The following is a 27,015-nucleotide window of genomic DNA, read 5'->3' as shown; positions in this document are numbered from 1 at the left end:
TTCTAGACACCCAGGAATATGTCAGAGCCTTTCAAACTTCTTACTCACCAAAGCATCTCATTCCTCAGCCTCTTAGCAAGCTCTTTGGTTAATCTAGTGTTTTCCCAACTGCTAACTATTCCCTGAGCCAGCAACAACTAATATATTCACCTGTAAATGTTCTTGAAAAATGCCCTTAGGTAACTATCTCCATACCAGAGAGTTCTGAGTTAGGTAAGACAAAGGCAAATCCTTTAAAATGGTACTCCAAGCCAGACAGTTCAAAACAAAGAAACAAATCATGTTTGCTTTTTTTTGGGTGCAAATTAGTTCCATTATACTCACTGTGGTACTGATGTACTTACAGGGAATGTGACTGTTCTCTTCAAGGCCACTGCTAAGCTAGGAAGAGGGGGAGGAGACCAGGGTAAGTTAAAATGCCACAAAGCTGTCCTTATCAAGATTCAGCTTTCTCTTCTTGATTGTGTTGCCCTGGCTACTGTAAGCCTCTAGATAGTTCCTGGCGTTCTGAAAAAGTTTTTTTTTTTCTTCTTCTTTTTGCCAGCTTTACATTCCTTTTAGTGAAGGCATACTTTTCAAGTTCCTTACTCCACCAATTTCGCAGAAGTCTGGATATGAAAGATTTAAAGAACTGTATAGGATAGTATATCCAACAAACTGCAGACGTCACGTTCTTTTCAATGCTCTGACACAGGGCTGCCTCATACCTTCCCTCATCCAGAGGTCTGGTCTGCCAGTAGTCCATTCTCTCCCTCCGCAAACTCATCTCCCCACTGGGAATTTTAGCTTTGTTTCCTGACAGTCCCATTTTCTCCCAAAGACCAGCATATTAAAAACAAGCTAATCAGGGGCACCTGGGTGGCGCAGTCGGTTAAGCGTCCGACTTCAGCCAGGTCACGATCTCGCAGTCCGTGAGTTCAAGCCCCACATCAGGCTCTGGGCTGATGGCTCAGAGCCTGGAGCCTGTTTCCGATTCTGTGTCTCCCTCTCTCTCTGCCCCTCCCCCGTTCATGCTCTGTCTCTCTCTGTCCCAAAAATAAATAAACGTTGAAAAAAAAATTTAAAAAAAACAAGCTAATCAGAGCTCTATTATTTTCTAAATAAGTTTCTTACTGTTTTTAAAAAATTTTTTAATGTTTATTTTTGAGAGAGGGTGAGCAAGAGCCAGGAAGGGGCAGAGAGAGGGGGTGACAGAGGGTCTGAAGCCGGGCTCTATGCTCACTCAAGAGCCGTGAGATCATGCATGACCTGACTCACCTAGGTGCCCCAGGAGAAGTTTCTGATATTATCTATCACCTAATGATATTTATAATTTCTGGTAAGACAATGTTTTCAAGATGAAATAACCACATAGTTACTATCTCAGGAAGCAGAAAACTGACTTGCCAGCATATGAACTAATCATGACCTCTGGTTAATTTAACACACTCCCCAGTCTTTCATTAGTTCCTCCTATCTCACTGAATCCTGTTTTGCACCCATAAAACTCCTGGATCTTCTAACCAATGGACTCAATACTACAGTAGTTTTTCTCTTTGCAGATACCAGGCTAAGAGGAAACTGTTTAGCTTCCATGTTTGCTAGAGGAAATAGTAGTGATCTAATGTGAACACCTCAAACTTTTACATACCCATTTGTTTGTAAATTGTAGTTATTGTTATAACTCATTAAAATCATCTCTTGGTTTCCTTTGGAGACCTTTGGAAACAGCATGGTACAGTTCATGTTCATTAAGCGTTTGTTTTCCCAAATATTACGTTAAGTTCTTTACATGAATTTTAATCTTTGTGCTGGCAAATTACATTAACTGCTGACCCAATAATCACTATTACTACCCCCTCCCCCACACACCTTCCCTGACTACCCTTAGTGCTGGGAGAAATCTCCACCTTATCTTTTTACAACTCCAATTTCTTGGAGTGAAACAATACAACATGACTAGGAGATGAATCTTGACTCATTTAAGGAAATCATGGCAAGTGTTCTCCTTTGCTTAGATATTCAAGTTTTCCAGCTTCCTTTGCGACTATAATTGGCACATAACTAACAAGATGTGAAGAGTAAGCTTCTGAAAAAATACCAGGCTGTTAAGTTTCCTGACCTTCCCCTGAATCCAGGTTTGTTATATTGCCAATGTCATCTTTTACTGAAACAGAAAAGAAGTTAAATTTAGGAGTCAGACACACATAGATATGAATCTTGGTTTTCTTCCTGAGCAATACAGGGGAAGATACTTATTTCTGTGAAGCCTCAGTTTTGTCACTTGCTAAACAGGGAAAATGTTACCACAGAACAGAATAAATAATAAATGGGGCAATAAAGGTGTGTAAATTTAGTTCCTGAGGTCTATAGTAGAGCTCAATAAATGGGACTGCTTATCAAATTAAAATGAATGAAAACACATCCCAGCCAAACCAATAAACACTCCCTAAGCCACACAATAAACCCTCTTCTCCATGGCCCCACTAAGTAATTTTGGTTTAATGGTCAGCAGAAATAAACGTATTTATGAAAGTTATGTTTTTCTTTTCAGAGGCCCAGTTGTTAGAAAAAAAGCACAAGTTATGTAGACAGCTGACAAATTTCCTTTACTTATTTTTGTATCCACATGATTGTAAAAAAGCAAACAGTGTTAAATGGCTACTTCTGGTAAAAACACACAGTGTTCAAACCTAAGAAGGATTACATTCTTTGGACAGGTTTTATTCCCAGGATATCAAACGCCTTGGCCATAACAGCAGCTACTGCTTCACACAGCAGCATACGCCACATGTTTACTTTCAACACTTGTCCTGAGAAAATAGAAAGAAAAAAAAAAAAGATTAACTTGTCTTCTTGAAAACCATTACTAAAGAATCTGTATTACTTCTGTATTTTACTGAAATGTGAATAGCCTAACCCATGTTTTGGGACTTTAACTAGAATTACCTTCACATTAAAATACAGACAATCCAAGATTTAAATACAGACAATCCAAGGTTAAAATACAGACAATTCAAGAAAGATGTTTCTGTTCAAGAAATCTGTTTCTGATAAGGGGATACAAGTTCTACAATGATTAGAATGATAAATTTTATCTTTCTTCTAAAATTCTTTCAGAGTTTTATCTTAGGCCTCATAGTTTGAAATAACTATAAACTTTAATTTCAGGATAATGGTGAGATTATTTTTCCTAATGAAATTTCAATTCTCAGGCATGACTCTCAAAAACACCTACTTGCCCTGTAACAAATTACTTCAGTCTACTTCAGTAACTGTAACAGAAGCTAGCAGAAAGCCTAAGGTAAGAAAAGATACCACTTTTCTCCCAAAGGCAGTTTCCATCATCAAAAATTCCCAAAGACTCATTCTGGGACCCTCAGTAACATTGCTTTCATTGGAAATGTCCTATTCCTAGTGGTCTTCCAATTGTTTTCTTTGGAGTTCTATGGTTGGTTCCATGCATGTGCCTGAGGGTGGGGAAAACTACTTTGTGTGGAATGAGAATTCCATTTATGCTTTTATTAGATCTAGTTGAATTTTGTCTGTTATATATGATAACGACCAGTGTATAGTTGGGAAGAAAATCTAGGAGGGGCGGGGGGGGGGGGGGGGGTTGTTCCATAAATAAAACAAGTTGAAAACCATCCATCCACACCCAATTCAAATAAATGCCTTGCTAGTGCCCCGTCCCCAATATGACCACTGAATACGACACTTACCAGTTTGTCGATCCTTTTCCACACAATAGCAGCTATCATAGAATTCTGTGAAAGTAGTTGCCAGCTCATAGATATAATCACAAAGAGTGTGAAGAAGTAAGTCATCTAAAATCTTCTGGAGAATCTCAGGGAATCGTAAAATGCACCGGCCTAGTTTCCATTCCTTTTCGTGGTCCAAAATGATCTTGGTCTCTTGAGCTGCTTTCTGGAGCATCTCTTCATCAATATTGGCCAGACGTGCAATAGACCTGAAAAATCAGGAAACAGCCATCATTTTCTTTTGTTAGGCACATCCTTCTCCACTCAGAAATATGTAGTAAGAAATGACTGATGTAAATTAAAAATCCTATCAACTGATTCAAAATAGAACAATGTTGTACAAATACCGGATTCTAGTGAAGGCATACAACAAGTAAGCAGCTGTGTTTCCTCTGTCATCCAACATTTTGTCAAAGGAGAATATGTAGTCATTCAACCGGTTATGAGAAAGATCTGCATATTTGATACAACCATAGGCAACGGATGTCTGAGCAGCCTTTAATTCCTCTGCAGTTAAGACCTTTTGGAAAACAAACAAACAAAAACTTCATAGCTTACTGAACGCTGCCTTTGTCCTGGTGCTAAGGCAGAAAAAGTAAACTTTAATAAATATCGACACTGAGGAAACATGGGCCAATCTATAAAGGGAATAATGAAAATATAACTCATCAGCTCTGCATAACAAAATGTTTTTCTATGAGATTTATAAAATATGAAGTGTGTGCTTGAATACTTTCCCCCCAATGTATTCAGTAGATACGAAATAGAAAGCACCAATAATTAGTTTATATCCACTTCATTCCATAAAGATTCTGAAGTAGCTTATAGAAAATAAAGTAACACAGCAAACTAGAAAAAAACTTAGGGTCGGGAAATTAATTGAAATTAAAACAGGGTGTCACAATAGAATGGATAAATAAGATATGGTATATATAGATAATGGAATTACTCAGCCATTGAAAAGAATGAAATAACATGGATGGATCTAGAGGGAATAATGCTAAGTGAAACAAGTCAGAGAAAGACAAATAGTATGTAATTTCACTCATAGGATTTGAGAAACAAATGATCAGAGAAAAAGAAGACAAAAAAACAGACCCTTAAATATACAGAACAAACTGGTGATTACCAGAGGGGAGGTGGGTAGGGAGATGGGTTAAACAGGTGAAGGGGATTAAGAGTACGCTTATCCTGATGAGCACTGAGTAGTGTATAGAACTGCTGAGTCACTATGCTATATGCCAGAAACTAATGTAACACTGTATGTTAATTACACTGGAATTAAAAAAACAGGGTGTCAGGAGTAAGAGGAAGAACTCGTGCATTATTGTATTGTTAATATTTAGCCATGCGTTCTAAAGCACTATTAGGCCACAAGTGATTAAGGTTCTTTTCTAGACACAGTGGAGTTGTCTACAGTAGACTAACCCTTCTACCAAAAGCAACTATTTAAAAGTTGGATAAATCATAGGAAGCAACTATATGAAGTCACTAGAGAACATCAATATAAGCAAAGTTTGAGGGGCTATACATAATCTTTAGGAGAAGGAAAACACAGGAAGTTAAGTCCCACATTTACCTGACCTTTTCCCCTAGGGCACTGTCTAAATCACCATGTGGTAGTGACAGAAGGGAACAAAAGCCAAGCAGAAAGAAGTGGTCTTACTGGGGTAAGAAGAGGGAATTCAGAGTTTGGAGCTTCCAAAAGAGTGAGGAGAAAATCACCAAGATAACACAGAGGAGTGAAAAACTGAACACCTTCTTTCAAACTATCCAATGGCTGGCATTAACAAGGCAGGACTCCCAAAAAACCCAGCAGGAAAGAGCAAACTGGTAGTTGAAGAACTGAGCAGAGATTTCAGCAGCTGTGTGAGGCTGGGGAGTCCCAGAAGGAGCAAGGGAGAAGGGCACTAGTGAATTACCTGGTGACACTAGAAGGGCCATATTTTACCAAAAAGAACCGTACCCTAATAGTAAAGATAAAACTGAAATGCTTCATTCAACCCTAACAAAGCTCCAGACCAAGACCGACAGAATTAAGATCACCAGCTGGTATGCAATCTGCCAGAAAAAACTTAATTGGTTGTTGGAGGAAGATGACATTATCCAAAACCTTTATAATTTTGCATTCACAATTTGGGGCGGGGGGGGGGAGGGGAAGGCAGCTTAATAAAAAAGCCAGTTGATATGACTGAAAACCAACGGGTGGGAAGAGGACTGACAAGACAACAGAAACAAAAAAGACAAAAGCAACTTTAAAATCTGGAAATGCTTAAAATAAAAAGATATTTAAAAATATTAATTACAGGAGCACCTGGGTGGCTTGGTTAAGCATCTGACTCTTGAGTTGGGCTCAGGTCATGATCCCAGGGTCGTGGGATCCAGCCCCGTGTCAGGCTCCATGCTGGGTGTGGAGCCTGCTTGGGATTCTCTTTCTCTCCTTCTGCCCCTCTCCCCTGCTCACACCCTCTCTCTCTAAAATAAATTTGAAAAAAAGTAATAAATAAAAATGAAGACATTAAAAAGACATGACAACCAGCTATAATAGGTGATCCCGAACTGGACCCCAGACTAGAAAAACAACATGCATGAGACAAATGGTAAACTTAAATAAGGTCTGTAGACTATTAACTAGTGTTATATCACTAGTTAGTATCCTGATTCCATAATTATACTATGGATACATAAAGTATTGTTATTTGGGGAAGCTAACATAGCAATTCTTTGTTACTATTTTGTAATTTTTATATGCCTAATATTATTTCAAAAATGAAAAGCTAAAATGGGAATGCAAGCTGGTGCAGCCACTCTGGAAAACAGTATGGAGGTTCCTCAAAAAACTAAAAATAGAACTACCCTACGACCTAGCAACTGCACTACTAGGTATTTATCCAAGGGATATAGGTATGCTGTGTTGAAGGGACACATGCCCGCCAATGTTTATAGAAGCACTATCAACAATAGCCAAAGTATGGAAGGAGCCCAAATGTCCATCAATGGATGAATGGATAAAGAAGATGTGGTATGTATACACACACACACACACACACACACACACACAATGGAGTATTACTCGGCAATCAAAAAGAATGAAATCTTGCCATTTGCAACTACGTGGATGGAACTGGAGGGTATTATGCTAAGTGAAATTAGTCAGAGAAAGACAAATCATACGACTTCACTCATATGAGGACTTTAAGCGACAAAACAGATGAACATAAGGGAAGGGAAATAAAAATAATATAAAAACAGGGAGGGGGACAAAACAGAAGAGACTCATAAATATGGAGAACAAACTGAGGGTTACTGGAGGGGTTGTGGGAGGTGGGATGGGCTAAATGGGTAAGGGGCATTAAGGAATCTACTCCTGAAATCATTGTTTCACTATATGCTAACTAATTTGGATGTAAAATTTAAAAAATAAAAAATAAAAAAATGGAAATAGTCTAAAATAAGTAGAGGTAGATTGTATGTTGGTAATATTTTAGATATGTTGGGTTAAATAAAATACATTATTAAAATAAAAAAAATGAAAACCTTAAAGAAAACTACAATCGAAATACTCAAAAAATTAGAGGAAAGGGGCAAAACAATGTAGAAAAGATTCAAAATGAAGCAGAGGGAGAAAAAGCATGGGGAAGAAAAAGCAGAGGGGCACCTGGCTGGCTCAGTCAGTAAAGCATATGACTCTTGATCTTGGGGTTTGAAGTCTGAGCTCCACACTGGGGGTGATTACTTAAATAGTTTTTAAAAAGCAGGTGTGAGAGACATGTAGGACACACAGTCAAAAATTCTAACATATTATATAAGTACTTAGAATTCTGGGGAGTACAGAATGGAGCAAAGATGAAGTAATTTAAGAGATAGGGCTGAAAATTCTAAACTGATGAAAGAACACAACCTACAGATTTAGGAAGCTCAGCACCTCCCAAGCAGGATAAGTACACTCCACACGCCTCACCTGCAAAAACCCTCAAACCATACTTAGGCATTTATTTAGTCTAAGTACCAAAACAAAGCCTAAGAAAAACAGTAAAAGTAGTCTGAAAAAAAGATACACTACCTTCAAAGGAGCAATGAGATAAGTGATATTGAAAAGAAACTAAAGAAGCTAAAAGACAATGGAATACCACCTTTAAAATGCTGAAAGAGCTATGGGACTACAATTCTACACTCAATCAAAATACTGTTCAGGGGTGCCTGGGTGGCTCAGTGGTTAAGCGGCCGACTTCGGCTCAGGTCACAATCTCAGTTTGTGAGTTCAAGTCCCTCATCGGGCTCTCTGTTGGCAGTGCAGAGTCAGCTTCAGATCCTCTGTCTCCCCCTCTCTCTGCCCCTCCCCAACTCACACTCTCTCTTCCAAAAATGAACATTTAAAAAAACAGATCGTTCAAAACTACAGGCAATATAAAGATGTTCTCAAACAAATGCCAACAGAATTCATCACCGGCAAACTTGCGTTACAAAAAAAGTATTAAAAGGAGATCCTCAAGGAAGAAGTGCACAGGAAAGAGTAAATATGTGAATAGATATAAATACAACAAACAATGGGTAAAGGACTTGAAAAGACCCCTCATGAAAGATATATAAATAGTCAATAAGCATTAAAAAAGGCAATCAACATTACTACTCATCAGGGAAATGCAAATATTAACCACAGTGAGATGCCACTGAATTCAACAGAAAGGATAAGACTGACAAATCAAGTGTTGGTAAAGATATGGGGCAACTGGAACAATCAAATATTAGTGGTGGGAGTATATAATGGTTACAATACTCTCTTTGGCAATTTTTTTTTTTAAACTTTTTTTACTAAAAAAAATTTTTTTTTAACGTTTATTTATTTATTTTTGAGACAGAGAGAGACAGAGCATGAATGGGGGGAGGGTCAGAGAGAGGGAGACACAGAATCTGAAACAGGCTCCAGGCTCTGAGCTGTCAGCACAGAGCCCGACGCGGGGCTCGAACTCACGGACCGCGAGATCATGACCTGAGCCGAAGTCGGCCGCTCAACCGACTGAACCACCCAGGCGCCCCTCTCTTTGGCAATTTTTAATAAAGTTAGGCAAAGCCAACCCTAACCTTACAGTGCAGTAATGGTACAGCTACATCCTGCCTAGGCCAGGACTAACATCCTATTCTACTTCTTCTGTAATTGTACTCTTCTGTGTATAGTAGTTCCGTCCATTCCCTTTTATCACTTGACTTACTGAAGAGTAAAAGACACAAGACCCTTTGAATCTCAATCCTTGACCTTCCTAATGTAGGCTGCAGAATCTAACCCTTTAGTTTGCAATATTTTCCAATCATTCATTCAAAGTTGTGACAGGAGAAATGCCAAGAAGCAGAGATACTACGCCACAGTAACAGCAGGAAAAGGTCATAGCCTTTTGTAGTAGCCAAGAACTGTATTTTCAAACTCAATAATGAAACAAACTTACTGTGCAATAAAATCTGAGTAATATAAGCTTACGTGGATTTTCTAATCCTCCCCAGTTCTCTCTCAAAAAAAAAATTTAAAAATCACAACACAGCACATGGTACACAATATGCAAACAAGGCTTTAGATTACCTTGTCTCTTTCTTTTTCCTTCAATTTGTCCATGGATCGTTTTAGTCCTTCTTCTAGAAGGTCTATGAGACGCACTGTTTCACCTGAACGTGTTTTAAACTTCTTCCTAAAAAAATGTAAGAGTCCCAATTAAGTAGATTTTGAAACAGAATTTACAACTTAGAAATCTTTGAAAATGACGTTTTGACAATGTCTCATTCCACCTGGCAACCGGGGAGAATGCTGAAAGAAAGAGTGGTACTTTCAATTATCTTTCATCTTATAGTCCTCAAATCAAAGCATTCTATGCTTTAGGCTCCCCATAGCATTCTCTACATGTTGACCTATAATACATTCCCCAAAAGGGAAATAGAGAAGACATTTGTTCATTTTCCTCAACATCAAGTTTGGCTTATTTTGCCTTCTCAGAAAAATTAATAAGATACATGTTTGATTCTAGAACTGTCTGGGAACTAAGCAAATTCTTTTATTTTTTTAACTTTTATTTATTTTTAAAATTTATATCAAAGTTAGTTAGCATATAATGCAACAATGATTCCAGGAGATTCCTTAATGCCCCTTACCCATTTAGCTCACCCTCCCACAACCCCTCCAGTAACCCTCTGTTTGTTCTCTGTATTTAAGAGTCTCTTATGTTTTTGTCCCCCTCCCTGGTTTTGTATTATTTTTGCTTCCCTTCCCTTATGTTCATCTGTTTTGTCTCTTAAAGTCCTCATGAGTGAAGTCATATATTTTTCTTCTCTAATTTCACTTAGCATAATACCCTCTAGTTCCATCCACATAGTTGCAAATGGCAAGATCTCATTCCTTTTGATTGCCGAGTAATATTCCATTGTGTATGTGTGTGTGTGTGTGTGTGTGTGTATATATATATGTGTGTGTGTGTGTGTGTGTATATATATATATATATATATATATATATATATATATACACATACCACATCTTTATCCATTCATCCATCAATAGACATTTGGACTCTTTCCATACTTTGGCTATTGTCGATAGCGCTGCTATAAACATTGGGGTGCATGTGTCCCTTTGAAACAGCACTCCTATGCCCTTTAGATAAATACCTAGTAGTGCAATTGCTGGGTCATAAGGTAGCTCTATTTTTATTTTTTGAGGAACCTCCATACTGTTTTCCAGAGTGGCTGCACCAGCTTGCGTTCCCACCAACGATGCAAAAGAGATCCTCTTTCTCCGCATCCTGGCCAACATCTGTTGTTGCCTGAGTTGTTAATATTAGCCATTCTGACAGGTGTGAGGTGGTAGCTTATTGTGGTTTTGGTTTGTATTTCCCAGATGATGAGTGATATTGAGCATTTTTTTCATGTATCAGTTGGCCATCTGGATGTCTTCTTTGGAGAAATGTCTTATTGATGTCTTTTGCCCATTTCTTCACTGGATTATTTGTTTTTTAGGTGTTGAGTTTGATAAGTTCTTTATAGATTTTGGATACTAACCCTTTATCTGATATGTCATTTGCAAATATCTTCTCCCATTCCGTTGCTTGCCTTTTAGTTTTGCTGTTTCCTTTGCTGTGCAGAAGCTTTTTATTTTGATGAGGTCCCAGTAGTTCATTTCTGAGCAAATTCTTAATTGGAATCTCATTTTTATTTCTCTAGATAATAACCCCACCTGTTGAGTAGCAACCAACTCTGGATGTACAAATCAGTTGAAGAGCTTAAACACAGGATGTCAGGGCTCCATTCATACCACTGAAATCAGAATCTCTGAGAATGTGACAAAAGCTTTGACAGACACTGTCCTGGGCAGTGGTACTATTAAAAGCATTTCACAAAAACTGGATTTTACTGGGACAATTGGCTGGCTCAGTTGGTAGAGCATGGGACTAGATCTCAGGTCATGAGTTCAAGCCCCACATTGGGTTTACTTCAACAAAAATTGGATTATACCTATTAAACAGAAGTTTGTACAACACTGAGTATATAATTTTCTTTTTATTAAGTTATCTCCATACCTAATGTGGGGCTCAAACTCATGACTCTGAGATCAAGAGTTGTATGCTCCACCAACTGAGCCAGCCAGGCACCTCTAATTTTCTCTTTTTAAAAAATTCTTTGGGTAGGGTGCCTGGCTGGCTCAGCTGACTGAGCATCTGACTTTGGCTCAGATCATGATCTCACGGTTCATGGGCTCAAGGCCTATGTTGGACTCCATGCTGACAGTGGGGAGCCTGCATGGGATTCTCTCTCTTCCTCTCTCTCTGCTCCTCCCCTGCTCGTGCTGTCTCTCTCAAAAATAAATAAACATTAAATAAAAATAAATAAAAATTCTTTGTGATCACCTTGGCTGGCTCATTCAGTTGAACATGCGACTCTTGATCTTGGGGTTGTCTGAACTCCACATTATCAAAAATAAAATCATAAAAAAAATTCTTCAAATGCAGAAATGGTACAAATGAAGCATGCTTTTCTAGTCAACACAAAGCCTACCAAAATAATCATGGTATTTCCCATTAAAGTTGTATTTTCAGCATTACCTTAGAAAGGATCTTCTTCTTGATTATAGTATTAAAACTTATTATCCTACAAATACATTAAATACTTCTGTGGCTTTCCTTATGTCATCCCCTACTGTTTGACTATTCAGTGACTTCCAAATCTTCTGTCTGATGAAATGATAGCCATCAAAAGAGATGCCAAAATGCTAAGGGAGGCCTTCCTATAACATCTCTACAATAAACGGTCTTTTCCTTTACTGCCTATATACACCTGCCTTGAATTTTTCTGCATTTTTTTGGTGCTGGTTTACTGTTCAGACTAGTGGTTCTAATAGAAGGAATCCATACCTGAATATCAAGAATTTTTAAAAAGATGACTAATACCTACTTTAGTACGTAGTAAGTCAGTAACTTCCCTGGTGGGGCTGGCATGTATAGTTTAACAGTCTCCCCAGGGAACTGCTCTGCTTCACAAGACAGGCTCCTTAGGGAAAAGTCCACATTCTATTATCTTTGTGTACACACTGGAGCATCCAGACAATGCCATTCATATGTGCTCAATAAACAGGTGTCCAAAAAATAAGAGGAAGATGTTTAAATAAAAGGACAAACTATTGCAAAAAGCTTTAAAACAGAAAATTCCACTAAAAAGCAGATGGCAGAATCTGTGAGCATTTCAATGTAAATATTTAAAATATGGTATGCTGCCACTGGTTAACTATCATTAAAATTATTTTTCTCTTTAATGGTGCAGGATGCCATAATTACAATGGTGAGAGTGCAGAAATATGAAACAACAAAAAAATCATGGAAAAAACCTCTTAGCCATTATGTGATCAAGTTAATTGCCAAAATATGAGTACTTGTGAGAAATATAGGTATAAAAGTAAATTTGAGAATTTCACCCAACTGTAAGAAAAATCATCTAATTATCAGTCCAGGGGCGCCTGGGTGGCTTAGCCGGTTAAGCATCCAACTTCAGCTTGGGTCATGATCTCACAGTCTCTGAGTTTGAGCCCCGCGTCAGGCTCTGTGCTGACAGCTCAGAGCCTGGAGCCTGCTTCAGATTCTGTGTCTCCCTCTTTCTCTGCCCCTCCCCTGCTCATGCTCTGTCTCTCTCTGTGTCAAAAATAAATAAAAACATTTAAAAAATAAAAATAAAAAATAAATAAATACAAGTCCAAAAAACCAACAGTTAATAAACTAAGATACTATAAGCAATACTCAACTCATCGGCTGATATTCAAGCACTTTTTTAGGACCATGACACCAAAATGAGGACCTAGTGTCTTTTGATTCCAAAAAAGTGCAGCTCTATATAAGAGTGTAATTTAAATTATAATTTAAAAATGTTTGATGCTGGGGCACCTGGCTGGCTCAATCAATGAACATATGACTTCAGTTTGGGTCATCTCATGGTTCATGAGTTTGAGCCCCACATCTGTCTCTGCGCTGACAGCTCAGAGTCTGCATCAGATTCTAAGTCTCCCTCTCTCTCTCTCTCTCTCTCTCTGCCCCTCTCTGCTCATGCTCCCTCTCAAAAATAAATAAAACATTAAAAAAATTTAAAAAGTGATGCTGATTTCCACGTACTCTAGCTAAAATACCTTCATACATCTAGCCTGATTGTTGTAAACTTCATTAAGGCTTTTGTACATTGGCTAGCCAAGCATCTTGAGCTACTTCATGTGGTTTTTAAAAGCATTACCACTTTTGTGTAATGACATTTGGGCTGGATCACTAAATCTAAAATGCCACAGATTTTTAAAAAATTTTTTTTATTTTTTAATGTTTGTTTATTTTTGAGAGAGAGAGACAGAGTGTGAGCGGGTAAGGGGCAGAGAGAAGGAGACATGGAATCTGAAGCAGGCTCCAGGCTCTGAGCTGTCAGCACAGAGCCTGATGCGGGGCTCGAACCCACGAACCGCAAGATCATGACTTGAGGTGAAGTTGTGATGTTTAACTGACTGAGCCACCCAGGTGGCTAAAATGCCACAGATTTTAAAAGACATGATGTTAAATAGCTTAGTGACCCTAAGATATTACTGAATACAAGATGCTAAAAAATTTTATGCCTTTGAGTTGGTGATTATTATCTATATTTGCTTGTATTTATCTTTTATTTCATAAACATTGTACAGAATGTGGGGAAAAGACTGGAAAACAAAAACTGGATGTATGAATATTAACATGCAGGTCTCAAACTTATTATTTTTGAGATAAACATAAAAATGAAAGCTCAATTTTAAAACTCAATTGGAATCTCAATAAACGTATACCTATTGACTAGGTGTTTAACTGTGAAAGAAAAAGACAATTACAAAATGCTTGAAATATACTGTTGAGTATTTTCTTGAAATCTGAGGAGGTACTGTGATCGACTTTACAATTTAGATCTGTGCAAATGGAAACCCTCTTAAAATCTGTTAAATCTAGTGTGGTTTTCATTCAACTCTTTACAAATCTCCCTAAAAGGCTACATTCTCTAATAGTTATAAGACATAGGTACAAAAAAAGCTCAGCTGGCAGCATCTGCAGACTGAGAAAAATTATGCACTTTAATTCTAATTTAATATCTAATAAAACATAGCCTTTTGCAAATAAATCTGGGGGTTGTGTATGTTATTAATACTCAGACTTTCCAGACTTACTTGTCTTCACCCAGCACCACACCAAATCCAGCATGAAACACTCGAGTTACTTTAGGGTCATACCAACCAATCATTTGAGCAGCACCAAATATTGTCTGGAAGTGCACAGACTACAAAGAAACAAATAGAAAGTTATCTGCTAAACTTTCTAATAACAAAAAAGTGACTTAAAGCTCTGTATGTAGCGATAAAGATTTGTAAAGTTTAAATCTCACAAATCTTAGAAGGCAAGCATAATTATAATTATAAATAAGATCATCTTTATTCCCAATGTATGAGAAACAGGTAGAGCAGGACTGTTACTTTCTATGTTCAAAGGTTTTTAAAGTGGCTGAATTAATAGTAGGTTCATTGTGCAAAAATTTCAGTTATATTTTAGGTCTCACAACCCCCTTTCAGATAGGAATGGTCACTGATGTTCAGGAAAGTAATCACCAGTTGATGGAGAAAAGCGGAAAAGCTGGGAAATATATTCCGATGTGGTCAAATCCAAACCCGGTTTTTTCTCTGTTACAGCAAAGTTCTGATCTTTAGTCTTTGGAAGACTTCTATGTGCTAAATGCCACAAACCTCACCATACTGTCTCAGTTCCAATCAGACCATGTAAGAACATAAACAAATATGCAAACTCACTTGTCCACTGTCCACTACATAGATAATCATATCTGCTTTTTCCTCAAATAGTCTTTGTTTAATAGCAGCCAGGTCAGATGTATCATAAGTGTAACCTCCATCTGATTTTACTATGGTTAATGGTACAGAACATCCTGGGACAAACACAATCTTTCTGCCATCATCCACTTGCACAAATCCTAGGAAAGAAATCTTCATTAATAATATTAAAAGAACCCTGAAGGAATATAAAGGATGAGCCATTATAAGATATTTACCAAAGAGCTCAAGAAATCACATTTTATTTTCTGTGACCTACTAGGAGTCCGGGAAAATAGCTATTGTCTGGGCAGCACATGATTTCCTCAGGGCAGAGGTGAGATACCTGGCAGTTTTCTGGATTCTCACTACATTTGGCTCCTAAAAACGTCCCTAAAATTTTATTACCTTAAAAGTATAATCCCTAGGCCACAGATTGTGATTAATAAATACCATTTCCCACTCAAGGAGCCAGGCTTTCTTGGAGATACGAGATTGGCTGATTCTAGATCTAAGGCAGGAAATGTACAATAATCCTAGAATGTCGTGTACCTGAAAGCAAGTAAACTAGCAAAGACTAGAGAGGCCGTAGGGCTCAAGAAAAAGACAAAAAATAGGAAAGCCAATTTGAGGAAGCTACCATTAGCCAAAAAATGAGACAATGATTATTAAAAAGTATAATAAAGGCAAATGATTTCAAAATGTAGAATGGAATAAACCCCATTTATAATAATGCTAAAAACAACTCAGTTGTATCTGGAACATGCTAAAAAACTAATTTATTATTCTGAAATTGATAATTAAAAAGAATCAAGCATTTACACTACTTATCTTGAACTGTACTTCAGGATAACCAAAATAATTATGAGGCATCATTCTACAAAGGAGAATTCGAGGTAACAGAGAAAGAACAACAGAATACTACCATTTTTCAACCTGTAATGAAGTAATGCATCAAAATCACGATAGCTGCTAAAAACAACAGGGAAGAGGCTAACAGGGAAATCTGTGGCTAGATCAGGCTGACAACACCTGAGCCCACTAATCCATCTTAACCTAAAGAGGGCCAACCTGACATTATTGGAATGCTTGCAAATAAACAAAACAAAACAAAAAAAAACAAAAAACAAAAAAAGAAAACCTAAACCAGAATTTAATCAAGCCATGGGGCGCCTTGATTGGCTCATTTGGCTAAGCGTTGACTCTTGGTTTTGGACATGTTCTTATGTTTTGGGAGTCTGGGCCCCATATCTGCACTGACAGTGCAGAGCCTGCTTGGGATTCCCTCTCTCTCTCTCTCTCTCTCTCTCACAAAATAAATAAATAAACTTAAAAGAAAGAAACAAACAATTTAATCAAGCCTCTTTAGAAGATACAGATGGAGGAACTGTTAAATATTATATGGGAAATACTCTTAGACAAATGGCCCAGTTTCTTCAATAACAAAAGAGAAAAATGGGGGGTGGGAGGCCCTTTGGCTATACAGAATGTAAGATATATATTAAACAAACATAATGTGCAGACTGAAAAAAAAGCTATTGATTGAAAAAGAGAATGTTGTGTCCACTTTGACCTATTTGAAAATTTCCATAATGAAGTTAAAAAAAAGTAAAGTGCCTACCTCTATCTTCGAATTCCTTTACAATATCATTCATCCTATCTTGATAGAAGGACTCCCCCCTCTCTATTAAAGAGATGTCCAATGCATCATAGATTTTATTAAACTCTAGGAAAAAAATTTCACCAAATAAAATGTCTAAGAATTTAAACAAACAGGAGACATGCATTTAACATTAAAATATATTATTTAACTACAACATCTGGAAGGTTAAATTTAATCACATTAAAAATGTATGATATAGAACATTATATATATACTGCCATTTTGAAAACGTGGAAAGAATATGGAAAGACACTCATCAAAATAATAGTCGGTGGAACTATAATTTTTATTTTCTTTTTCCTTGCCCACATTTTGTTCTACAAGAAACATGTACTTCTTGTATACCTTTTAAAACTCTACCTTTATAAAATGTAAATGCAAAGAAAAAGAACTTTCCTCTTTGGAGATCTAATATTTACTGAATTTTCTTATAGTTTTTCCTAAATTGTTCCATCTACCTATCTGTCTAGCCATGCATCAGTGATGCAAATACTACCTATGGCAGCATTATAAAACATTTTACAAACTAGTGCTGCAAAATAGCTATCACTACCATTCTTTTATTGGCTATTCTTATCCATATATTCTTCAAAGTGACCTTAAAATTACTTTGTCAAGCTTGAAAACCTGAAATTGTTTGCGAAGTTTTCCCAATTAATTTTTTCTCCTAAGGAAGATAAAATCTGCAGTTGCCTATCTTAATATACTTTCTTAATAGCTGTTTCAGTGTCAGAAAATATTTGAAGAAAAAAATCCATTTGGCAGTCTTTGAAAGTTTAACACGTCATTAAAGGTCAATTGAGTAAAAGACTCAAGAAAACTATATACAATATATCTTTTGGATGAAATGAACAAAGCCAAGAACTCACCTTGGCGGGAGACATCACAGATAAGCTTCCAAGCTTTTATAATATCTGGATTTTTACTCTGGAGCAGAACTACACATTGGTATGCTCGCTTCTTAAATTCCTCCTCGGTATCAAATCTTTTCTTGGATTCCTGTGTTTAAAAAAAAAAAAAAAAAAAAGTAATGTTAAAAGAGCCAGCTTTGTATTTCTAGATACAGAGTGTTTCTAAAACAAAAACACCAAAAGTGAGGAAGTGGAAATTTACAACACCTGGACAGAAACAGAACAGATGCTCTCAAAAGCCAACAGTACAGTTACAAATCAATGTGCCAAAGAGCCCTATTATTTCTTTGAAATAATTTTTCTTGAAAATACAAAATTCTCACCACAGTGCTACCTCCACTTTTCCAAGTCATAAAATCATTCTTCACAGCAATGGTTTAAGAGTAATAAAGAATAGCTAACAGGTGGGCTGAATTTTCCGTGCTCCATTTTCCATCCTGGATGTGGTTCTGAATGAGTAATTACTTTTTTTGTAATTAAAAATAAAATTGCTGTCATAGTTTTATTTCTATTTTGAAAGAAACACATTTACTATTAAAAAAAAAAAAAATTGTCTATCCCACCCCAACCTAAACAGGGATAATGCTTTGGTGCATAACTCTAGACATTTCTTTGCAAATACATGCCTATGTGTTTTAACAAAGCCTGACTATATATGGCTTTTCTTTTACTGTGCCTTTTGAATTTAGCCTCATTATATCCAGAACACAAAATTCCAATAGATTATAACATTAGTTATGTAATTTACCAGTCTCACATCGGTAAATATTTTGTTTTTAATTTTTTCATTAGAAAATACTGAGACACGTCCTATAAAACAAAACCCCACCAATATTTTTGTTTTACTTTTAATGTTTACTTTTTGTCATAGTAATCCTGTTCTTGAGAAGTTGTCTATCGTAAGAAAATAATTTTAAAAAGAGAAAAAACTTCCATGTTCAAAAGTTGTTTACTGAATGGATGAAAGTACTCCAAAAACACCCCAACAATGGGGATTAACATAAATTTTAGCACATCAATCCAACAAAAAATATAGTAACACAAAAGAGCTGATAATGAAATGCTAAACATTAATACAAAAATTGTATTACATTCACAAATGGTGTAATAAATGTCTGTATATGGACATCACAAAGTCAAAGAAAGTTGACTACAGTAATTTAAAATTACGGTTTATAAAAACCTAATTGCCTTCTAAAAACTATTTTTACCTAAACTTTAACATTTTCAACATACCAAATTGAGAAAAGCATCAAGAAAACTTCAAACACTGGGGTGCTTGGGGGGCTCAGTTGGTTAAGTGTCTGACTCTTGATCTCAGCTCAGGTCATGACCTCACAGTTTAAGTCCCACATCGGGCTCTGCACTGACAGCACAGAGCTTGCTTGAGATTCTGTCTCCCTCACTCTCTCCCTTTCCTCTGCCTGCGCGCATGCACGCACACTGTCTCAAAAATAAACATTAAGAAAAAGGCAGGGTAATGTGAGTAATGTGGTTGAATTCAACTTTAAAAAAAAAAATTTTTTTTTTAATGTTTATTTATTTTTGAGACAGAGTGAGACAGACCATGGGTGGGGGAGGGCCAGAGACAGGGGGACACAGAATCCGAAGCAGGCTCCAGGCTCTGAGCTGTCAGCACAGAGCCTGACGCAGGGCTCAAACCATGAACTGTGAAAACGTGACCTGAGCCGAAGTCGGACGCCCAACCGACTGAGCCACCCAGGTGCTCCAAGAATTCAATTTTTAACATACACTGATTCAAAAAGCAAAGATGGTGTGTTAAGGGGCAGGGAGTTTACTTTTAACCCCACGGTAGCTTCAAATACTATTCAGAACTCCCTAAAGAAAAGTAGTAATTATTATTAATGTAAACATGAAAATATTTTAACAATAAATGATATCTAACCTTATAAAAGGCTTGTAGATCCCCAATTGGAGGTGAAATTGTTAGGTAATCTGGAAATTTATCTTGAAGGTGAGCGATGAGCATGCCAAACTGGGTCCCCCAGTCTCCCACATGGTTTAACCTAGTATCAGTCAGAATACAAAATCATTTGAAAATGAAAACCATGCTTAAATTAGACAAACTATATTCCACTAGGAACCACTAACATTGAAGTGCCAGTACATCACATTTAGCAACATCTTGTTTACTCAGTTGTCTCAACTGGTCTGCAAGCTCCAGGGGAGGCTGCACATAGCAGGCCTCTAGGATTTGGTAAATGAAGTCCCTACTGATGGATTATGATCCGTTGTGTAATTAACTGAGACACAGACAGGTGAGCCAACTGCTGATCATTAAAATTTTCTGAAAATTTAATTTCTCAACCAATTATCTTAGTGTAATTTAGATCAGTGGTTCTCAAATGTCAGTGGACAAAATTCTTCAAAATGTGTCAATCCAACCATTTTACATCCCTCACTGTTTTTCACTAATCTCAAATCACCAGATAATCTCATAAATGGATTATAAAAATAGTCTTCTGGGGCGCCTGGGTGGCTCAGTTGGTTAAGCGTCTGACTTTGGTTCAGGTCATGATCTCGCGGTTTGTGAGTTCAAGCCCTGCGCCAGGCTCTGTGGTGACAGCTCAGAGCCTGGAGCGTGTTCCCGATTCTGTCTCCCTTTCTCTCTGCCCCTCCCCCACTCACACTCTGTCTCTCTCAAAAACAAACAACATTAAAAACAATTTTTTTTAAATAGTTTTCTAACCTACATTTCTGCCTTCTTTGCCTAGCTTCTTCACAGAAGTCAGACTAATCTTTATTTGGATTACACTGCTCTCCTAATTATGACTCTCAAGAGCTTCCCATTATACTTAATAAAATCCTAATTTCTTACCATGGCCCACAGGCCCAGGATCTCTTTCTTGCCTACCTCTCCCCCTACTAGACTATAACCCCTTGGATACAGGAGGTACTCAAGAAGATCTGTGGAATGAATGGGGAGCTTTTTCCTTGGTTCCACTCCCAGAGTCTAAAAGTTATCAGTTCAGAGGGTCCCAAGACACAATTTAAAAAGCCCACTGGGTGATTAGAAGCAGAACTGGGGCGCCTGGGTGGTTCAGTTGGTTAAGCGTACAACTTTTGATACTGGCTCAGGTCACGATCTCACAGTTGGTGGGAATAAGCCCTGTATTGGGCTCTATGCTAAAAACATGGAGCCTGCTTGGGATTCTCTCTCTGCCCCTCCCCTCCTGGTTCTCTTTGTCTCAAAATAAATTTAAAAAAAAAAGAAAAGAAAAAAAAAGAATCATAAATCAGTCATTTAGTCAAAGATTCTTTCTCAAGCAACATTTTTCATACCTTAGCACATCATATCCTGCAAATTCAAAGAGGCGGGACATACTCTCTCCTATGATAGTTGACCTGAGATGGCCTACATGCATCTCTTTAGCTATGTTGGGAGAGGAGAAATCAACTATAACCTGAAACAGACAATAAAATAGATTTTAGACAATAATATTGTACTATTATCATGTAATGTGATAAATACAGATACAAAGGCAATTACGTTAAAATACATACGTGTATCAAAGTAATACCTCATACATCTTAAATTTTCACATCATGACAAATACTTCAATTAAAAATTTTAAAGGGGTACAAGACATTTTATTCTAACATTTATTAATAACATTTAATTGTAAACTCAGACATAAATAGTAGCTTGGGTTGTAATTCAAGGGTGTTAGGTTCTGGTGAATCTACTTGTCCATTTTTAATTGAAAAGGAATAAAATTTATTTATATAAATAATCCATCCCTTATTTCAGCCAAACCTCAGCTGGCTACCCCAAATGCCTTGTGGAATAACATGAAAAGAAAAACCACATAATAAACAAGACCCAGGAGAAAGGCTATTTCCATTATGTTCATAATCTCAAATATTAATGATTAAATCTCAACAGAAAAAGTGGAAGCTGGTCACAGCACTTCGCATTCACTTTAAGGTATTAACATATCAACTGAAAACTATATATACCTTTTTATTCTCTCCAAGGGGAGGTAGTTGAACCCCATTCACCAGGAGATTGGTTAACTGTTGTGATACATAGTCCTTCCTTAAGTGGACATTAATAAAACCTAATGAACGGTAAGAGGAGAGAAAAAAAAAATCAGATCGTTTTCCTGTCTTGAATGATTGTTCACTCCCAAAGACTTTGTCAATTTCATTTATGCTGGCTCCAAAGTGCTGATCTGGCTCTGGCAAAACTCTTTTAAGAATTCCAACACCACCTGAGGCCCTCTTGGAAGCTCCCTGTTTCAGTATCTATTTCAAACATTACCACTCTCCTGAAAGCTTCCTACTTACTCCTGGGCCCCTTTATTCTCAGTACATGATTTGTTCATCTATTAACAGAAAATTGAGGGCCCTTTCGTCCCAGACTTATCTGCCATTATCCATCTCCTTTTTGCTAATGAAACACTAAGTCACAGGGAGGTAAAATAACTCATCCAAGATCCAGCAGCTAAGTCGAGACTAAAACATCAGTTTCCTCTCAGTCCAAGGTGTTCTTACCACTTTGTTAGGTATACAGGTTTTAACCCTATACTTATATTTAAAATGGTTCTTTATTTCAAAAAAGACCCAACATCAGTACAACCACTTAAGAAGGGTAACACTGTCATACCAGGACCAGCAATTTCAACTTTTTCAACACATTCATTGTCTGGGAGGTGTTTGGTAATGTTTTCGGCAATTTCTCTTGGATTAACTTTCTGTTCCTTGGTTTTGAGCATCTATAACACAATATAAAATGATTCATTACACAAGTTCCAGAAATTTACTCAGAAATACACAACTGATAAAGCATGAGATGCATGACATTAAGACCCATCAAAAGGCAGAAGCAAAGAAGTCCAATGACTTGTATATAATCTTGAACACAGACAGATTAAAGCATCAAGCCATCAACAGTGCCAAGAGGAATACAAAAGTACCCAAACCACATGATCTCCATTTCAAAATGAGCTGCCACAGACATCTAGAACTCTTTTATGAAGACATAACAAAGTCTTTAGTTATGATGCCTGTTTCCAGGATATTTACATTTTGAATTTTCAAATCAGGAAAGTGTGCAATAATCAAACCTGGAAAATAAAATAGTACCCTTATAAACTTAACCCCAATGTAGACATATAAAAATTACTTAGAAAAAAAAATCTGGATTTTAAAAACCCTTCCTACTTAACAAAGAAAGGAAAACAAAAAGTCTCAAACCAGGGGCAATTAACCACAAATACATCAGACAATGCAGCTATTAAAAATAGGGAATTCCTCTAACTGAAAATGAAATATGTAAGCCCATCTCAAAGACACCAGAGCTGCATCAAATTATTTGATGGGAACACTGGTTGGTGAATGTAACTTTTAATCCTTCACCTTTCAACACTCATTAGTAACACACAGCAATCCTGGACACAACAGGAAGGAAGTACCAATGCAAGAGTATCAACTACTAGCCTTAAATATTGAAAATACACATAAAATTTAACTGAATATTCAAATTTGTGGTTTTAAAATTAAAAACATACTACCCCTATTCTCAAGTTTTTCTGAACTGTGGAAAATGTTCTTTTCACTGAAAATATAATTTGCTATTATTTATATAAATAATAATGATGCCAATTAATGCTTAGGAAAATCAAATCACCAAGAATGCTTTGTAATAACACAATCACCTGTGAGATACCCATGGCACTATTACACTGATAGTCCCCAAACTTGGGCTGTTGACTTGGTGTCACTATCAGAGGAGGATTTTCCAGATCTGGATATGCAGCCTTAATGGCGCAACCAAAGACCTCTTGCAGTCGGCTATTGATGTTAATCATATTTTTAGTTGGTCTGGTTCTTTCTGCTTGAAGACTCTGTAAGAAAAGAATGAAAATATCAAATCATCATACAAAATGTTCCCAAATATTTTGAGAAACCTTCAGATGTCCTGAGAAGGTAACAGACACTTTGCAATGTTCTCATATCTGGGACATGCTGAAAAACGTTAATAGGACAACCATGCAGTGTTTCTAAGTCAGAGCATGTGACCAAAGTGACCCAGGGAAAGAAGGTAAGGTGTATGGGTGTCCACACAGTACTTTATTCATCTATGGCTTGTTCTTTTCTTTTCTTTGTGTACCTTGTGTTCAATTGCCATTCACTTGTGAAAGAACTAATGTGCCCTTCCTCCCATTACACTGACAGCATTCTATTATTTACACATTAGAGTTAATGTGCATGATGGAAATGTGTATTAGAATACACTGTACTTGGGGCGCCTGGCTTGCTCAGTTGGTGGAGCATGTGACTCTTGATCTCCAGGTTGTAAGTTTGAGCTCCATGTTGGGTGTAGAGATTAAAAACAAAATCTAAAAAAAAAAAAAAAATGTAATAGACTGTACTTCTTTTGTGTGTTTTTCCTCATATCTTCTGCCACATATTAGACATTTAATACTTTTGAATTGAAATGAATACAGAAATGAGTACACATCAGAATGAATGAGGTAATTAGAAAGGTGAAGTATCTGGGGGAAAGACTCCATGGAAAAGAAACATGATCTTAGAAGACTCCAAGCAAAGTGATTTCAAGCAGAATAGATCACAAGCCGGTGATAAAAACACTTCATAGGAGTCAGGTGGGCAGAGTCTAAGATAAATGAAAAGAATCTAATGCCAGTGTAGTCTGGCTGGAATAGTATACACACACAGGAGAACAATTATAGTGGTGAGATCATCCTCCAGGATGTGTCATCAGCAGACCTGAGAGTCAGGCCAAGAAATTTAAACCTCAACTAAAGCAAGCTCAGTTTTTTGACAAAACTGATAAACACTACTAGATCAGTGGAAAGAAACCAAATATGGCACTGTAAACTATAAAAATAAAATTGTAAAACAACCAACTTAGGGCAGAGAAGGACTATGGATATATTCTATATTTTCTTTTGATAGAGAATTATTTAAAAAGATGATTTTTTTAAAAAGGCAACAGCATAAATTGTTTAAAAAATGTCTCAACTCTACTCAAAGCCTATGTCAAGCTGGCCAAATATTTAGGATGAAACACTTCAGAGGGCCCTGGAAGGACAAGGCTACACCAACTTCTCCATTACTTGCACCAACAACTTAGTCCTAACTGGTCTAATGCAGGGAAAAAGACAGGATTTCTTTCCTCACATCTCCAAATTCCTCACGGCATACTTTCTGAATCTTTGATAATAGTTTTTTTTTAAAAGGTATAATAACTCAAACTGTAGAATGAAAAACAACCCAGAATACTTACCCTTCGAAGGATATTTAGTCGATATTTTAATTTTAAATTTTCTTCTCGCAACTGTTCCAAATTTGGAGAAACTTCTAAACCGCCGCAGTTTTTTAACCGATCAATTTCAGCAGTCAGAGACTTAATCTCTTTTTCCTATGAAGGAAAAGGCAGTTCATTCAGTCCAGTATGATTGATGACATCCATAATGTGATGGACTGTCCCTAAACTTATTTCTTTTCCTCTCTTCAGCAGGGCATGGTAGAGGTGATGGGAATGAAGGGCCTTCCCTTTGATAAGTTGTGATTTTTCCTCCTTGATGCTTTTGATTACATTAGCACATTATCCTGTATATGAAAGAATCAAGTGTGTATGTTGGAGAAGAGGAACAGGAGTGTTAAGCATATAATGGGTTAAGTCTTACATCCTGTGTCTTTGGTCTCAATAAACCACTCTGATTTAGTGACAGTACCAGTTAAGTTCAAGGGTGGCCAAATTGACTTTATTCCCAAATCTTAGGACTTTAGGGCTTCTTTAAAAAGAAACTTTTTGTCACATTTAAAATAGCTCCAGTGTCTGCCTTTTGTCCTTTCTTAGACAAAGTAACTTCCTAATTTTTCCCTTAATTTCCCTTGTCTTATGTCCTAGACCAGGCTTTTTACTCTAATACCTAAATCTAAAAACATGCAAATTCAGAAGGAAATAAATAAAGCTTCCAACCTAACAGAATTACTAAGGAGGAGATTCCTTACCTGAAATTTGATAATGTTTACCAGAAGATAACTACAGCAAAACAAGTTGCCATAATGAGCATATACTATGTTTCATGCACTGAGCTAAACATTTTTCAGAAACTATCTCTGGGGCACCTGGGTGGCTCAGTTGGTTAAGCATCTGACTCTTGACTCTGGCTGAGGTCCTCATCACAGGTTTGTGGGATGGAGCTCTGCGCAGGGCGCTGCACTGGGCCTGCTGAAGATTCTCTCCAGGTGCCTGGGTAGCTCAGTTGGTTGAGTGTGGGACTCTGGCTCAGGTTATGATCTCACGGTTCATGAGTTCAAGCCCCACATTGGGCTCTTTGCTGATATGGTAGCTCAGAGCCTGCTTCAGATTCTGTCTCCCTCTCTTTGCCCTTCCCCCACTTTCTCCCACTCTCTCAAAAATAAACATCAAAAAAAAATTCTCTCTGCCCCACTCGCACCCTCTCTCTAAAACAAACAAACAAATCATCTGTATAATTCTTTATAACAACCCAAAGGTAAGGTACTTATACCCCCACATTGACAAAGAATACATGGCTCAGAACCAGAAAGAACCTGACATTTTGCTCCACGAACTTGTATTCTGTGATAGCTGGTTTAGCATAAAACAGTTCCTGAGATTTGATGAAAGTACTTAAGCCACTTTCTTACTACCCTTCCCTACCTGAGCATAAAAGGTTATGGAAATGTCTCACTTTCACTTTTATAAGCTGTGACTGTTCTTCCCCCAGGAATACTGAAGGCTGAGACCAAATTAACCACTCTTTGGGCATTTTAGGAATCCTCTCGCTCAGTATCATAGAGAGAACGGCGGCTGAGTTCGAACCAGGATCAAGGGCTGCTGCTTTTATTCCACTTACCCCCTCTGCCTGACCCTCCCCCCACCCTGCATCCCGAGAGCACGTGTGTGTGCGGGAAAGTAGGAGCACTTGTACTGAACACGCTAAGCTCCAGCGCACCAAAGACGCTGGTTTGGGGGGCTCTAGGAGAGGGCAAGGACCTCTACACCGGGGGTGCTGGTTCGGGAGGCCACTGTCATAAGGGCCTTAGAAGGATGGGTTCTTCCTCTCCCACGCCCGAGAAACATCTCTGGGAAGGTGTTTGCTTCGGATCTAGCACAGGCCCGGATGTCCGGACACCGTTGCCCAAGTCTGAGGGGACCAGAGTGGTCCCGCATCACCGCCGCTGTCCCGACGCTGTTCGGGCAGGAGCTAGTCCTTCCCCTCCAGGCCTTTCTACTAGTCCTATGTGGTCCTACCTGCTGCAGCAGTCTCGCGGAGCACTGAGCCACCAAACCTTCCATCCTCCCGTCAGCTACAATCACTCCAAGTGGCCGGAAGCGGAAA

General features: G+C 37.6%; 1 protein-coding gene across 1 annotated transcript; it reads right to left on the bottom strand.

The window, feature by feature from the left end:
- Nucleotides 1-2,562: 2,562 nt before the first annotated feature.
- On the bottom strand, nucleotides 2,563-27,015 carry RARS1 (arginyl-tRNA synthetase 1). The gene is made up of 15 exons (XM_025923627.2): nucleotides 26,928-27,015; nucleotides 24,930-25,064; nucleotides 23,335-23,523; nucleotides 22,284-22,392; nucleotides 21,635-21,735; nucleotides 20,957-21,078; nucleotides 19,560-19,680; nucleotides 17,612-17,741; nucleotides 16,701-16,805; nucleotides 15,062-15,240; nucleotides 14,429-14,538; nucleotides 9,313-9,418; nucleotides 4,088-4,260; nucleotides 3,702-3,949; nucleotides 2,563-2,792 (listed from the first exon to the last, which is right to left on the bottom strand). The coding sequence occupies exons 1-15, from the start codon at nucleotides 26,970-26,972 to the stop codon at nucleotides 2,683-2,685; spliced, it is 1,983 nt and encodes a 660-aa protein (XP_025779412.1). The 5' UTR covers nucleotides 26,973-27,015; the 3' UTR covers nucleotides 2,563-2,682.

Source organism: Puma concolor, chromosome A1 (genome assembly GCF_028749965.1).
Source record: "Puma concolor isolate L17-30 chromosome A1, mPumCon1.1.hap2, whole genome shotgun sequence".
Classification (NCBI taxonomy): Eukaryota; Metazoa; Chordata; class Mammalia; order Carnivora; family Felidae; genus Puma; species Puma concolor.
Note: the sequence above shows the minus strand (reverse complement) of the source record. Positions and strands in the feature narration are given on the sequence as shown.

Excerpts from the sequence above, each read along its gene's own strand:
- RARS1 (XM_025923627.2), bottom strand. The coding sequence starts at position 26,972 with ATGGAAGGTTTGGTGGCTCAGTGCTCCGCGAGACTGCTGCAGCAG. Across the intron at positions 19,681-20,956 it reads GCAGGATATGATGTGCTAAG|GTTAAACCATGTGGGAGACT; the intron begins GTATGAAAAATG and ends GACTGATACTAG. Across the intron at positions 15,241-16,700 it reads AAAGGAATTCGAAGATAGAG|GATTTGTGCAAGTGGATGAT; the intron begins GTAGGCACTTTA and ends TTTCTTTCCTAG.